The sequence below is a fragment of the Bufo bufo genome, chromosome 4, assembly GCF_905171765.1.
Source record: "Bufo bufo chromosome 4, aBufBuf1.1, whole genome shotgun sequence".
In the NCBI taxonomy this organism is placed as follows: Eukaryota; Metazoa; Chordata; class Amphibia; order Anura; family Bufonidae; genus Bufo; species Bufo bufo.
In genome coordinates this window covers 572,615,669-572,630,784 of record NC_053392.1, presented here as the reverse complement: position 1 = coordinate 572,630,784, position 15,116 = coordinate 572,615,669, and the positions used below count along the sequence as shown (strand labels likewise).

Sequence of the window (15,116 nt, the reverse complement as noted above, 5' to 3'; positions counted from 1 at the left end):
TTTTTAATTTTTATTCAGTGATGAATGTTTTTTTTTTTATCTTAACTTTTTTCACTTTTTTTCACTTTTTTTTTGACCCAGACCCACTTGGTTCTGGAAGATCCAGTGGGTCTGATGTCTGTATAATACAGTACAGTACAATATATATTGTTCTGTACTGTATTTTACTTACACTGAACAGATCTATGCTTTTAGCACAGATCTGTTCAGCACCATGGACAGCAGGACGCCTGAGCAGGCGTCCTGTTGCCATGGGAACCCTCCCCGTCTGCTCAGAACTTCGCAGACGGGGAAGGGTAAGCACAGGGCTGAGGGGGGCTCTCTAGGGGCTCTCTCCCTCTCCATCGGGGGGCTGCAAAGGCACAGCAGCCCCCCGATGGAGAGGGAGCTCCCTGACCGACGACAGTTAACTTTTTCCATACAGCGGTCCGTACGGACCGCGGTATGGAAAGGGTTAAACGGCTGACATCTGCACAGATGTCAGCCGTTTATACCAGGGTGCCAGCAATGTGCTGGCACCCTGGTATACCCACTAGAAGCCAACGATCATTCATGGGGAGGCGGGCGGGGGATCGCGATCCCGCCTGCCGCACCGCCCGCCTCCCGCACCGCCCCCACCGCATGCGACACCCCCCCCGCACCACCCGCCGGCATCAAATCGTGCAGGGGTGCAGGGGGGGGTGAAAAATATTGATTATAGGCACTCAAAAGTTTCTGATCCCCGCGGTCAGGGACCGCGGGCATCAGAAACTGCAAAAAGCGCAGCAAACCGCAGGTCTGAATTGACCTGCGGTTTGCTGCGATCGCCGACACGGGGGGGTCACATGACCCCCCCTGGCGTTGTCACAGGATGCCGGCTGAAGGATTTCAGCCGAAATCCCGTTCCGTTTAACCCCTCGGGCGCCGGAATACTGAGTTCAAGTTAGGACGTACCGGTACGCCCTGAGTCCTTAAGGACTCGGGAAATAGGGCGTACCGATACGCCCTGCGTCCTTAAGGGGTTAAAAATGATTTCAGGGATTTAGGTCAAAAGCTTAGGGCAAGGATCTCAAAGGTAGTATTTTCCGAAATACTGCCTGTACCACGGGCCACACAAGAAAGGCAGCGGGAGATTAGGGAGATTAACAAGTGGCTCAAGAACTGGTGTAGGATGGAGGGGTTTGGGTTCCTGGAGAACTGGGCCGACTTCTCTGTCGGCTACATGCTCTATCGTAGGGACGGGCTGCACCTCAATGGGGAAGGGGCATCTGTGCTGGGGAGAAAGATCGCTAGAAGGTCGGAGGAGTGTTTAAACTAGGGACTGGGGGGGAGGGTAATTACATTATAGGATGGGAAGATAGTGCAGATAGAGACCGGGGGCAAGGTAGTGGGACTGGGGGAGGAATGGAAGGAGGGACTAGAACAGTTGAGAAGGAAAGGTGTAGGGTAAAAAATATACATACATCTCTCAAATGTATGTATACTAATGCCCGAAGCCTGACTAATAAAACTGGGGAACTGGAATTAGTGATGTGTGAGGAGAACTATGACATAGTGGGAATAACTGAGACATGGCTGGATGATAGCTATGATTGGGCAGTTAATGTACAAGGTTACAGTCTGTTTAGAAAGGATCATCAAAACCGGAGAGAGGGAGGGGTCTGCCTTTAGGTAAAGTCCTGTCTAAAGCCCACACTCGTGAAGATATAAGTGAGGGACATGAACATGTGGAGTCACTGTGGGTAGAGATACATGGAGCTAAAAATAACAATAAATTACTAATAGGAGTTTACTATAAACCACCTAATATACCAGAGTCCACAGAAAATCTACTACTAAACGAGATAGACGAGGCGGCAAATCATAATGAGGTGGTTATTATGGGAGACTTCAACTACCCAGATATAGACTAGGAAACTGAAACTTGTATATCTCATAAAGGAAACAGGTTCTTGGCAATAACCAAAGACAATTATCTCTCCCAACTGGTTCAGGACCCGACTAGAGGGACGGCCATACTGGACTTAGTATTAACCAATAGACCTGACAGAACAACAGACGTGCAGGTTGGGGGACACCTGGGAAATAGTGACCATAAAGTAATAACCTTCCAATTATCATTCAAAAGAGCGTTTCTACAGGGAGGAACAAAAATACCAAACTTCAAAAAAGCTAAATTTAGCCAACTAAGAGAGGCCATAGGCCAAACTAACTGGGACAAAGTCCTCAAAAATAAAAATACAGCCACAAAATGGGATATCTTTAAAAGCATCCTAAAATCTCATTGTGAGAGGTACATACCGTATGGGAATAAAAGGTTAAGGAACAAAAAGAATTGAGGAGAAAGCAAAGCTGTTAAATATTTTTTTCTCCAATGTATTCACTGAGGAAAATAAACTGTCAGATGAAATGCTGAATGCTGAAATAAATTCCCCATTAAAAGTGTCCTGTCTGACCCAGGAAGAAGTACATCAGTGACTTAAAAAGATTAAAATAGACAAATCGCCAGGACACCCCCGTATCCTAAGGGAATTAAGTAATGTCATAGCCAGACCCTTATTTCTGATATTTGCGGACTCTATACTGACAGGGAATGTCCCACAGGATTGGCGCATAGCAAATGTGGTGCCAATATTCAAAAAGGGTCGAAAAACAGAGCCTGGAAACTATAGGCCGGTAAGTTTAACATCTGTTGTGGGTAAACTGTTTGAAGGTTTTCTGAGAGATGCTATGTTAGAGCATCTCAATGGAAATAAGCAAATAACGCCATATCAGCATGGCTTCATGAGGGATCGGTCATGCCAATCTAATTTAATCAGTTTCTATGAGGAGGTAAGTTCTAGACTTGACAGCGGCGAATCAATGGATGTCGTATATCTGGATTTCTCCAAAGCATTTGACACTGTACCGCATAAAAGGTTAGTATATAAAATGAGAATGCTCGGACTCGGAGAAAACGTCTGTAAGTGGGTAAGTTACTGGCTCAATGATAGAAAACAGAGGGTGGTTATTAACGGTACATACTCAGATTGGGTCACTGTCACTAGTGGGGTACCTCAGGGGTCAGTATTGGGCCCTATTCTCTTCAATATATTTATTAATGATCTTGTAGAAGGCTTGCACAGTAAAATATAAATTTTCGCAGATGACACTAAACTGTGTAAAGTAATTAACACTGAAGAGGACAGTATACTACTACAGAGGGATCTGGATAGATTGGAGGCTTGGGCAGATAAGTGGCAGATGAGGTTTAACACTGACAAATGTAAAGTTATGCACATGGGAAGGAATAATGCAAGTCATCCGTACATACTAAATGGTAAAACACTCGGTAACACTGACATGGAAAAGGATCTAGGAATTTTAATAAACAGCAAACTAAGCTGCAAAAAACAGTGTCAGGCAGCTGCTGCCAAGGCCAATAAGATAATGGGTTGCATCAAAAGGGGCATAGATGCCCGTGATGAGAACATAGTCCTACCACTTTACAAATCATTAGTCAGACCACACATGGAGTACTGTGTACAGTTCTGGGCTCCTGTGAACAAGGCAGACATAGCAGAGCTAGAGAGGGTCCAGAGGAGGGCAACTAAAGTAATAACTGGAATGGGGCAACTACAGTACCCTGAAAGATTATCAAAATTAGGGTTATTCACTTTAGAAAAAAGACGACTGAGGGGAGATCTAATTACTATGTACACAGGTTTGTATAGGTTTGTACACAAACATAGAAAAGGATTCTTTACAGTAAGAGCAGTGAGACTATGGAACTCTCTGCCTGAGGAGGTGGTGATGGTGAGTACAATAAAGGAATTCAAGAGGGGTCTGGATGTATTTCTGGAGTGTAATAATATTACAGACTATAGCTACTAGAGAGGGGTCGTTGATCCAGGGAGTTATTCTGATTGCCTGATTGGAGTCGGGAAGGAATTTTTTATTCCCCTAAAGTGGGGAAAATTGGCTTCTACCTCACAGGTTTTTTTTTTGGCTTCCTCTGGATCAACTTGCAGGATGACAGGCCGAACTGGATGGACAAATGTCTTTTTTCGGCCTTATGTACTATGTTACTATGTTACAGCTCATCTGCTGCAGAACCTCATAAAACACACCTGAGCTGATGCAGGACATTATAATACACACCTCAGCTGCTGCAGAACCTCATAATACAGACCTTAGCTGCTGCAGAACCTCATAATATCCACCTCAGCTGCTGCAGAACATTCATCCCACATAGGGAATTTAGATTGTGAGCTCCACTGAGGACAGTGAGTGATGATAATGTCTGTAAAGTGCTGCAGAATATGTTGGCGCTATATAAGCAAGTAAAATAAACGGTGAAAACTGTGGCCATGGTGCATGCAACGTTGTCATCAAGACGTTTCTCAGATTGTCCTTCACTACAGAGCAGTTCAGTTCACCACCATATTACAGGGCTTGCTTCAAGAATACACCCCATCCTGATATGATCCATATGGACATCATAAAAAAGAGTCTTCAACTCAGGATCCCCTCTATTAACCAGCATGCCCAGCCATGATCAAAGACCGTCTCTCACTCTGGTGGACCTGGTCCATCCATATATTACACCGTCTACACTTGAATGGTTGACATAATGCTACAGCCATAACTATCTGCAGTTTCAACCAATAGCCAAGGGTTTAAGAAGCCAAACCTGTCACAATCAGCCGATCGCTGGGCCAGATTCATTCGACTGCTGCCTTAACAATACACATCGGGAAGTAGAATGACAAATGTATCTTCTTCTGTCAAAGAATGATCATCTAGGAAGAATATCAATGATAGTGATGGGTGTCATTGTAAAATCTACACTCTTAGGCCTCATGCACACGGCCGTTGTGTGTTTTGCGGTCCGCAAATTGCGGATCTGCAAAACACGGATGGTGTCCGTGTGCGGAACGGCACGGACAGCCATTGATATAACTACCTATTTTTGTCCGCAAAACGGACAAGAGCTGTCCGCATCTTTTGCGTCCCTATTGATATGAATGGGTCCGCATCCAAGCTGCAAAAACTGCGGCTCAGATGCGGACCAAAACAACGGTCGTGTGCATGAGGCCTTAGGGTTCATGCACACGAATTTACTTTATTTCCGTGTCCGTTCCGTTTATTTTGAGGACCGTATGCGGAACCATTCATTTCAACCATTATGCGGAACCATTAAAAAAAAACGAAAGTTACTCCATGTGCATTCCATTTCCGTATGTTTGTATTTCCGTTCCACAAAAAAATAGAACATGTCCTATTATTGTCCGCATTACGTACAATGATATTACAGTTCTATTAGGGGCCAGCTGTTCCGTTCCACAAAATCCGGAACGCACACAAACGTCATCCGTATTTTTTGCGGATCAGTTTTTTTGCCGACTGCAAAATACATACCGTCATGTGCATGAGCCCTTAGAGTATTTCACCGACGCATTCACACACAGTGGGCAAAGTTTGTATGGATTTTAGGGAGTGCCCTATATGCTGTAGATTAGCAATGTATTTCACCCTTTGTGTTGAAACCCATGCAGATTTGCAGGAAAATCCATTATTTTATATGGCTGCTGCACCTAGAACTGGGTCACAACACGTGAAATAGATATTGTGCTTCTCTCCTTCTTTTTTTGGCTCTAAGCTGAGTTTTTCCAAGAAAAAAACAAAAACTGGCAGGATGTAGTATGTGCACTCTGCCTTGTATTTACCTATTAATAAACAATGCTGGTAAGTAGAGAGAGGAATAAGATACAACCATAAGTTATGTATAAAACATCCAGCATGTGGCCTCATATTTTATACAAATGACAAAAAAACTAAGTTAATATCAGCACATTCTGCAAGATAAAGCTGTGGCCACAACAAAAAAAAAAAGCGGGAACTGAATATAAAACTATAAACATAAAGTATATGATCTACAGTTTATATAAGCTAATACCATATTTACCATACAAATAACCATGAGGGGCTTAGCAAATATATTTTGATCAAAATTATCTGTGCTCATCCACCACGGCAAGGTGACCGCATTTGGGATGGCACAGAGAGACAACGATTGTAGCAGACACAGTATATGTGTGGGTCCTGCTGTTCTTGAATTTAGATGCCCATATGGCATATAGATAGGTATTAAATACAGTAGGTTCCCATCCATTTCAGTTGGCAGTAATGTCTGTTTTTCAGATGGATTCCCTCCAAATCCTGACAGATCTGGGTAAAATTCCAGAGTTGATTTTGCAAAAAATCTGCATGTGTTACAACGGGCAACAGTGGTGGCTCAGTGGTGGGGTCCTAGGTTCGAATCTGACCAAGGACAACATCAGCATGGAGTTTGTATGTTGTCCCCGTGTTTGCATGGGTTCTCCGATTTCCCACACTCCAAAGACATACTGATAGGAAACTTAGATTGTGAGCCCCATTGGGGACAGCTTGATGCTAATGTCTGTAAAACGCTGCGCTATATAAGTGAGCAAAATAAATAAATACATTACAAATCCACAGCATATAGGACATGCCCTAAAATCCATGCAAACTTTGTCCACAGCAAGGTGACCTCAGTCTGGATGCCGAGAGAAGGCCAAACACATATACCATGTCTGCTCCAATTGTTACTTCTCTGGGCCATCCAGACTGAGGTCACTTTGCCGTGGCGGATGGGCACAGATAATTTTGATCAAAATATATTTGCTAAGCACCTTATGGTTATTTGTATGGGAAATGTGGAATTAGTTCATATATACAGTAGATCATTTACTTTAGTGCTGTTATATTTTGTTCACCTCATATTTTATAGAGCCATTGATACATTAGCTCATATACAGAAAATAATATAAAGATAAAGATCTCACCCAAGTGATAAAAATGAATTAGATTATTTTGGTAATGTGCTGAAAATCATAATGAAATATTATTGTGCTAATATCTAAAGCCTAATATCTATGTTTTGAGTTTAGAATATAACATCCATGGCCCAGATTTGCTACATGTCTGTGCCTAGAATCTGTCTACAAATCTGTCTACAAAGTGGCGGAAATGGGTGCAATTTTGGTGCAATTTAGCACAACAAGGGTTTCTACACTTTTTTCTGACTTGCTTGAAAAGAGGCAGGGCTAAAATGGCTGGGTGGAGCTTCACAGAAAAGGGGGAGTGACCTTAGATGCACCGTTTTGCACCATATTCTGACATAAAATTTCATCCTAAAGTAAGCCAAAGTAAGGCCTCATGCACACAACCGTTGTTGTGTTCCGTGTCCGTTGTTCCGTTTTCCGTGATTTTCTGCGGACCCATTGACTTTCAATGGGTCAGTTGAAAACTCGTATAATGCACCGTTTGTCACTCGCGTCCGTGATCCGTGTTTCCAGTCGGTCCAAAAAATATGACCTGTCCTATTTTTCCACGGACAACGGTTCGTGGACCCATTTAAGTCAATGGGTCCGTGAAAAAACACGGAGGCACACAAGATTGTCATCCGCGTCCGTGCGTCCGTGTCCGTTTTTTTCCTATCATTTGCAAGGTAAACTTGACTTAGATTTTTTTTCACTTTCCTTCATATCTGGTGATCCTCCAAAAATCAAGGAAGACACACGGAAACAAAAACGGAAACGGATCTCGGAACAACGGAACCCCGTTTTGCGGACCGTGAAAAAATACTGTCGTGTGCATGAGGCCTAAGTCAGAGAAAAGTGTCTGTCCCTGCACCAAACTTATCATCCAGCCTGACCCCCTGTGATAAATCTGCTGCTCTGCTGAAGGTCTAGACAGCTGCTCTACGCTTACGCCATCTACAGGATTAGTAAATCTGGGCCCATGAAATGTATTAATTAATAGAATTTTCAGTTTTATACATTATTTTTTTTTTAAGTAAGGGGACAAGGATGAAATCAGGATTTTGTCAAGTGTTGGTGGGGGCGGGTGTTAGGAGTTTGGTTGTACATCTGTGGCACACACTCACAGAGATACATATATATATAAAATAAGTCATGAACAGAAGCAAAGTCTCTGCAGCTTCGTAACTATGGAGCTATAGGCACTCTGTGTGCTGCCATATGGCGCCTCAGATCAATGTATGGAGAATAGCACAATTTTCTTGGTTCGGATTTAGAGTACAGTAAGGTCTCAGACTGTGGCAGGTTGTATTACTGCTCCGTATAACCATGTAGCTGTAATATTTACTGTGGCTGCACACACATTGGGGTCATTTATCACACTTGTGTAAAGTAGAACGGCTTAGTTGCCCATAGCAACCAATCGGATTCCACCTTTCATTTTTCACAGCTCTTTTGGAAAATGAAAGAAGGAATCTGATTGGTTGCTATGGGCAACTAAGCCAGTTCTACTTTACACCAGTTTGATAAATGACCCTAACAGTGCCAAAGAACAATCCCAGTAATACCAAAACGTCCAACATACCCAAACCAAATAATAGTATTTTATTATTATTATTTTAATTTTTTTATGATGACTCTTACATTAATGTATATTAATACTACAAATTAGTTTCCTATAATTGCCGTTCGGGTCCTATCTCCTAAACCTAGTGTAAATACCTTATAGTAACACTACATGTACTGTATATATCCTTATCCCTGAAATCCTAGCTAATTATTATTATTATTATTATTTGTATTTTATATTTTATGATAAATCTTATGCTAATGGCTATTAATACTACAAATGAGTTTCCTATAATTGCAGTTTGATTCCTATCTCCTAAACCTAGTGTTAATACATAATAACACTAAATGTATATACCACAATGTCACTGAATACTTCCTTGCTTAAGCAATACTTTTCCAATTTATTCTTCACTTTATTTAATGGTGCTTTTATGATTTTTTGTTTTCTAATAACTTTTACATGACATATTCTAGCCTATAGAAACATATATATATATATATATATATATATATATATATATATATGTGTGTATATATATCCTGTTTTGCTAATGAACCACGTACATCGCTCTTTTTTTCAGTCTTCTGTAAAAGATGACTTATTTGTTCCTGAAGAAGACAACAGCTTGTATTTTACCTACTTAGGAGCTCCAAATGTCCTGGAAGTTAAAGATCTATGTTACCAGGTAAACCTTATAGCTAGTCCATGGATCTGATTTATGTTGCGTATATAGCGCCGGACAAACAGTTTCTGTCCCTAATAAGGGTCTCTATCTAATTTCCTTAAGTATATCTGTAACCTAACAGAAATCATAGGGTTCTTTAATGGTCCCAATCAGCGCTCTGACTGTTGCCTAATCTACTATCCCTTTATTAATGCCTCCCATACTATTTTTATATCTAAAATTTGGTTTGGATTAATGTCACAATATTTCTTTCTTTTCATAAACTTATGGGATCATTTATCAAACTGGTGTAAAGTTGAACTGGCTTAGTTGCCCTTAGCAACTAATCAGATTCCACCTTTTATTTTGCAGAGTTCCTTTGGAAAATGGAAGGTGGAATCTGATTGGTTGATATGGGCAACTAAGCCAGTTCTACTTTGCACCAGTTTAATAAATGACCCCCAATATGCAATAATCCATATAGATATAAAAGGCAGTTCAAGCAATGTATAACACTCAGAAGTGCAGAGAGTCCAGACGTATTCAGCAACAAGGTAGAGAGATATTAGAAGTCATCGACTGTCTGTTTAAGGTATACTGATCATATCTAAGGTCTCATGCATACAACCATATATTTTGCGGTCTGCAAATTGTGAATCTGCAAAATATGGATCCAGCCCGTGTTGCATCCGCATTTATTTTTGGTGGATCTATTGACTTCAATGGGTCTGTGGGCCACATTTTGTGGACATATTCCATCTTTTTGTGGAATGGACAGAAAGCACACAGATGATCCATGTGCTTTCCGCGTCCATATGTCCGTTCCACAAAAAGACAGAACATGTCCTATACTTGGCACCAAAATGCAGACCATGGAACCATTGACGTCATTGGGTCCGCAAAAAATGCAGATGCAACACGGACGGTATCTGTTTTTTGCAGATCTGCAATTTGCGGACGGCAAAATATATTCGGTCATATGCATAAGGCCTAAGAGTGAGATGGTTCTCAGATGGCTATGGACATGGATTACCCCAAACAGATAATACTGGAACATCTCCACAATCACCAATTGTTAGAAAAATGCAAATGAAAGGAGGGAAACCGTCTGAAATTCTAGAAAGATACTGTCAGTCGTAAGTGGGCAAGTAAGGAACAATACTTAGCAGTTTTAGAAGTATCCATTTATCTCTTAGGTATCTGATTAAAATTGTCTTATTATCCAGAATGAGAAGCTCAGATCCCATTGAAGTGATGTCTAAGACTAGGAGGACCATGGGAGCAATGCTAGCATTCACCTCTCTATGTCATCGGCCAGGAATATTTCCATGTGGTCCATCTCAGTCACTTGTTCTCTAATAGATTGAACCTTAATGGGGTTTGTGCAGTGCTACTATATTGATGGCCTAGCCTTAGGACCGGCTCCCAGTACCCCCTCCAATCAGCTGTTTCAAGAGGTAGTCACACTCGTGCAAACACTGCTTCCTCTTCAAAATCACCTGTGCATCGTCTTCTATTTGCAGCGGTGTCAGACCCCCGCTGATCTGATATTGATGACCTGTCCTGAGGATAGGTCATTGATATTGTAGCTCTGCACAACCCCTTTAATCGATTTGCAGTGGCATGGAATTTCTGTTTGCACCAATGTTAAAAAAGTTCAAAAAATCTCTTTATTTCACTGTGGAAACCACATCAGATATCACAATATATATCGTTTTTCGGCTGATCAATTTCACTGACTTGATTAAGGGCACGTGGTAGGTGGTGGTTGGGGGCAGGGGCAGACATGGAAGTTAAAGTGGCCCTGGAAAAAATACTAAAATACTAAAAGTGTAGTCAGGTCCAAATTAATGGAAGTCCGGGCCAGCAATACCATATTGTGGCACATTATACCACCCCAACAGAGCCAAATAGCACAGTCCATCACAAAATACCGCCAGCAGCACAAAATACATCCCCAAAAACTTCCACTGTCCGGCCATGAGGAGGGCTCAGGCGGCCCCCTGGGCATCGGCCCACCGGGAAATTTCCCTGTAAGGTCTATGGCCAATCCATTACTGGTTGGGGGTTTGTCGGGAACTTTACATTGCACCTGTGACTTTATGCCTTCATACAGTGTCAGCCACAAATAGCCAGATCCCGAGCAGTCCTATATCAAATGATGCAAATAGGAACCAGTCAGGCCAATTAATGATTTGCATTCTGATATGTTGATATATTTTTTTTATTAAAGGGGTTGGCTACTTTCTGGTTATTGTTGACCAATGTGTATATTAGATAATTATAAAACACTTACTAATATAGTCTTTGTTAAAATTCTGCACCATTATTTTATATTTCATAAGGTACACAAAGTCTTTAGTGCTGTCCACACAAAGGTCTTGTCCATAAAATGGCTGCTGATGAAGGGTCATGTCGCCAGGCAAACCACCTCTATGTGATGTCTTCTCCATTCACACACACTGTACCTGCACTAAACTCCAAACAGAACAAGTGCAGATGGCGGGGGCCATCTCTGAATGGAGGAGATGTCACATGGAGGGGATTTGCCTGGTCACATGACCCCCCCTTAAGCGGCCATTTTATTGAGTGTGGCCAGCACAAAAGACTTTGTGTACCTTATGAAATATAGAAAATGGTGCAGAATTTCAACAAAGGCTATATTAGTAAGTGCTATATAATCATCTTATATACACTGGTCAACAATAACCAGAAAGTGGCCATCCCCTTTAAGGATAAAAAGTAATGAAATATTACTGCTACTCCTCTCCAAGGTGAATTTAGATGCTCAGATCCCATGGTATGAGAAGTTGGCAGAATTTAAAATGCCTTGGGAATGGAATAAAGGTGCCAAGACCTCAGCAATGACCAACCTGAACTTGAAAGTCACGAGCGGACAAATGTTGGCAGTCATTGGGAACTCCGGTATGTTATTTCATAAATACTTTATGGCAGCGTTATAGAATGGGGATTGATTTAAAGGGATCTCACAGAACTTAAATATTGGTGGACTTTTGTTAGGATAGGTGGTGTGTATTTTATTTATGTAGGTCCAAACTTCAGACACCCCTTTGATCAGCCAAATGAAGGAGGCACTTGAACGAGCGTTGCCTCTCCGTTGTTTATGGCACAGCACCATACATCCAATTGTGGCTACGCCCTGTACTGCAGCTCAGTTCCATTCACTAGTAATTGGGCTCTCATTTAATTGACATGTGAGGGTGCTGGAAGTCAGACCATATGGATCAAATATTGATGGCCTGTCCTAAGGTAGTCCACAAATTGTTAAAGGTCCAAAGCATTTTCCACAATTAACACTTAACTTTTAATATGCCTTCTAATTAAAAAGTCATGCTAGTGCACACACCTATTAAACGCACATCTAAGTGCTAGAAATGACTCGCTACATTGATTTGGAGGGTCTATCTAAAAGACTGGGGTAGGGAGGGGTGGGATCCAAGTGCTGGGTGTCTACCCCTATATGTCCCTATTCTCAACTCAACAAAAAACCTTACACAGGGGGCAATACACATTCCCCCTTTGAAAGGGCAACCCCTCTGTGACACTCCTAACTACCAGGATGTCCCTCTGTGTCCCTACGCTGCTGCCATACGCTGCTACCGGAGACCTGACTGGACACCTGAAAGCGTTGGGAAATTACGGGTCTCCATGATTGAGTCGAGTGAACAGCATTCACCTGGCTGTTCCTCCTCACCTGACCTATGACTCCACCTGTACTCTGGAGCTAAGTATAAGGCCTCATGCACACGACCGTTGCAAACGATTTTAGCGTTTCAGGTGCGGACCCATTCATTTCTATGGAGCCGTTAAAAATGCGGATAGTGCACCGCTTGCTGTCCGTGATCCGTGGTTCCAGTTCATCAAAAAAATATAACCTGTCCTATTATTTCCGCGGAAAACGGTTCGCGGACCCATTCAAGTCAATACGCGGAAGGCACACAAGATTGTCATCCGCGTCCGTTTTATTCCTATCATTTGCATGGCAAACCTGTCTTAGACTTTTTTTTACATTCCTTCATGTTTGGTGATCCTCCAAAAATAAAGGAAGACACATGGAAACAAAAACGGAAACGGATCACGGAACAACGGAACCCTATTTTGCCGAACGGAACACAACAACGGTCGTGTGCATGAGGCCTTAGACCTCTTTCACACGAGCGAGTTTTCAGCGCGGGTGCAATGCGTGACGTGAACGCATTGCACCCGCACTGAATCCGGACCCATTCATTTCTATGGGGCTGTGCACATGAGCGGTGATTTTCACGCATCACTTGTGCGTTGCGTGAAAATCGCAGCATGTTCTATATTCTGCGTTTTTCACACAACGCAGGCCCCATAGAAGTGAATGGGGCTGCGTGAAAATCGCAAGCATCCGCAAGCAAGTGCGGATGCGGTGTGATTTTCACGCATGGTTGCTAGGAGACGATCGGGATGGGGACCCGATCTTTATTATTTTCCCTTATAACATGGTTATAAGGGAAAATAATAGCATTCTTAATACCGAATGCATAGTACAATAGGGCTGGAGGGGTTAAAAATAAAATAAAAAATAATATAACTCACCTTAGTCCACTTGATCGCACAGCCCGGCTTCTCTTCTGTCTTCTTCTTTGCTGTGCACAGGAAAAGGACCTTTGATGACGTCACTGCGCTCATCACATGGTCCATCACATGATCCATCACCATGGTAAAAGATCATGTGATGGACCATGTGATGAGCGCAGTGGCGTCATCAAAGGTCCTATTCCTCAAAGAAGAAGACAGAAGAGATGCCGGGCTGCGCGATCAAGTGGATTAAGGTGAGTTAAATTATTTTTTATTTTTTTTAACCCCTCCAGCCCTATTGTACTATGCATTCTGTATTAAGAATGCTATTATTTTTCCTTATAACCATATTATAAGGGAAAATAATACAATCTACACAACACCTAACCCAAACCCGAACTTCTGTGAAAAAGTCCAGGTTCGGGTCTGGGTACCAAACATGACGATTTTTCTCACGCGCGTGCAAAACGCATTAAAATGTTTTGCACCCGCGCGGAAAAAACGCAAACATGGAACGCAATCGCAGTGAAAACTGACTTGTTTTAGTGTCAAAATCGCACCATTTTCCCTGAACGCATCTGGCCCCAATCCGCAACGCCCGTGTGAAAGGGGCCTTAGGCTGGGTTCACGCGGGCGAGATTTCCGCGCGGGTGCAATGCGTGAGGTGAACACATTGCACCCGCACTGAATCCGTGCGTAAAAATCGCAGCATGCTCTATATTGTGCGTTTATCACGCAACGCAGGCCCCAATAGAAGTGAATGGGGCTGCGTGAAAATCGCAAGCTTCCGCAAGCAAGTGCGGATGCGGTGCGATTTTCACGCATGGTTGCTAAGATGACAGTCTATTCACTGTATTATTTTCCCTTATAACATGGTTATAAGGGAAAATAATAGCATTCTTTAATACAGAATACTTAGTAGAAGGTCAATTGAGGGTTAAAAAATAAAAATAAATGTACTCACCTCCTCCAATTGATCGCGTAGTTGCCGATCTCTTCTTACTTCTTTAATCATGAGCTGCCGGCTAAAGGACCTGTGGTGACGTCACATCACAGTGTCCAATCACATGGTCCATGTGATTGGACCATGTGATGAGCTCAGTGACATCACCACAGGTCCTTTGACAGATCCTGAAGAAAGAACAGGAGACCGGCAGCTACGCGATCAATTGGAGGAGGTCAGTTAATTATTTATTTTTTTAACCCTCAATTGACCTTGTACTAAGCATTCTGTATTAAAGAATGCTATTATTTTCCCTTATAACCATGTTATAAGGGAAAATAATAACATCCACACAACACCTAACCCAAACCTGAACTTCTGTGAAGAAGTTCGGTTCTGGGTACCACATTCAGTTTTTTATCACGCGCGTGCAAAACGCATTGCACCCGCACGATAAAAACTAAACAACGGAACGCAATCGCAGTAAAAACTGACTGCAATTGGGTACCTACTCGCGCGGGCGTTTGCCGCAATGCACCTGGGACGCATCCGGAGCCAAAACGTGAC

General features: G+C 42.4%; 1 protein-coding gene across 1 annotated transcript in view; it reads left to right on the top strand.

The window, feature by feature from the left end:
- The window catches only part of ABCG8 (ATP binding cassette subfamily G member 8), a 39,292-nt gene that overhangs the window by 4,386 nt on the left and 19,790 nt on the right, over positions 1 to 15,116 (top strand). The window contains exons 2-3 of the mRNA XM_040430186.1: positions 8,957 to 9,061; positions 11,815 to 11,965. Coding sequence (XP_040286120.1) covers positions 8,957 to 9,061; positions 11,815 to 11,965 — 256 coding nt within the window. The remainder of the gene's footprint in view (positions 1 to 8,956; positions 9,062 to 11,814; positions 11,966 to 15,116) is intronic.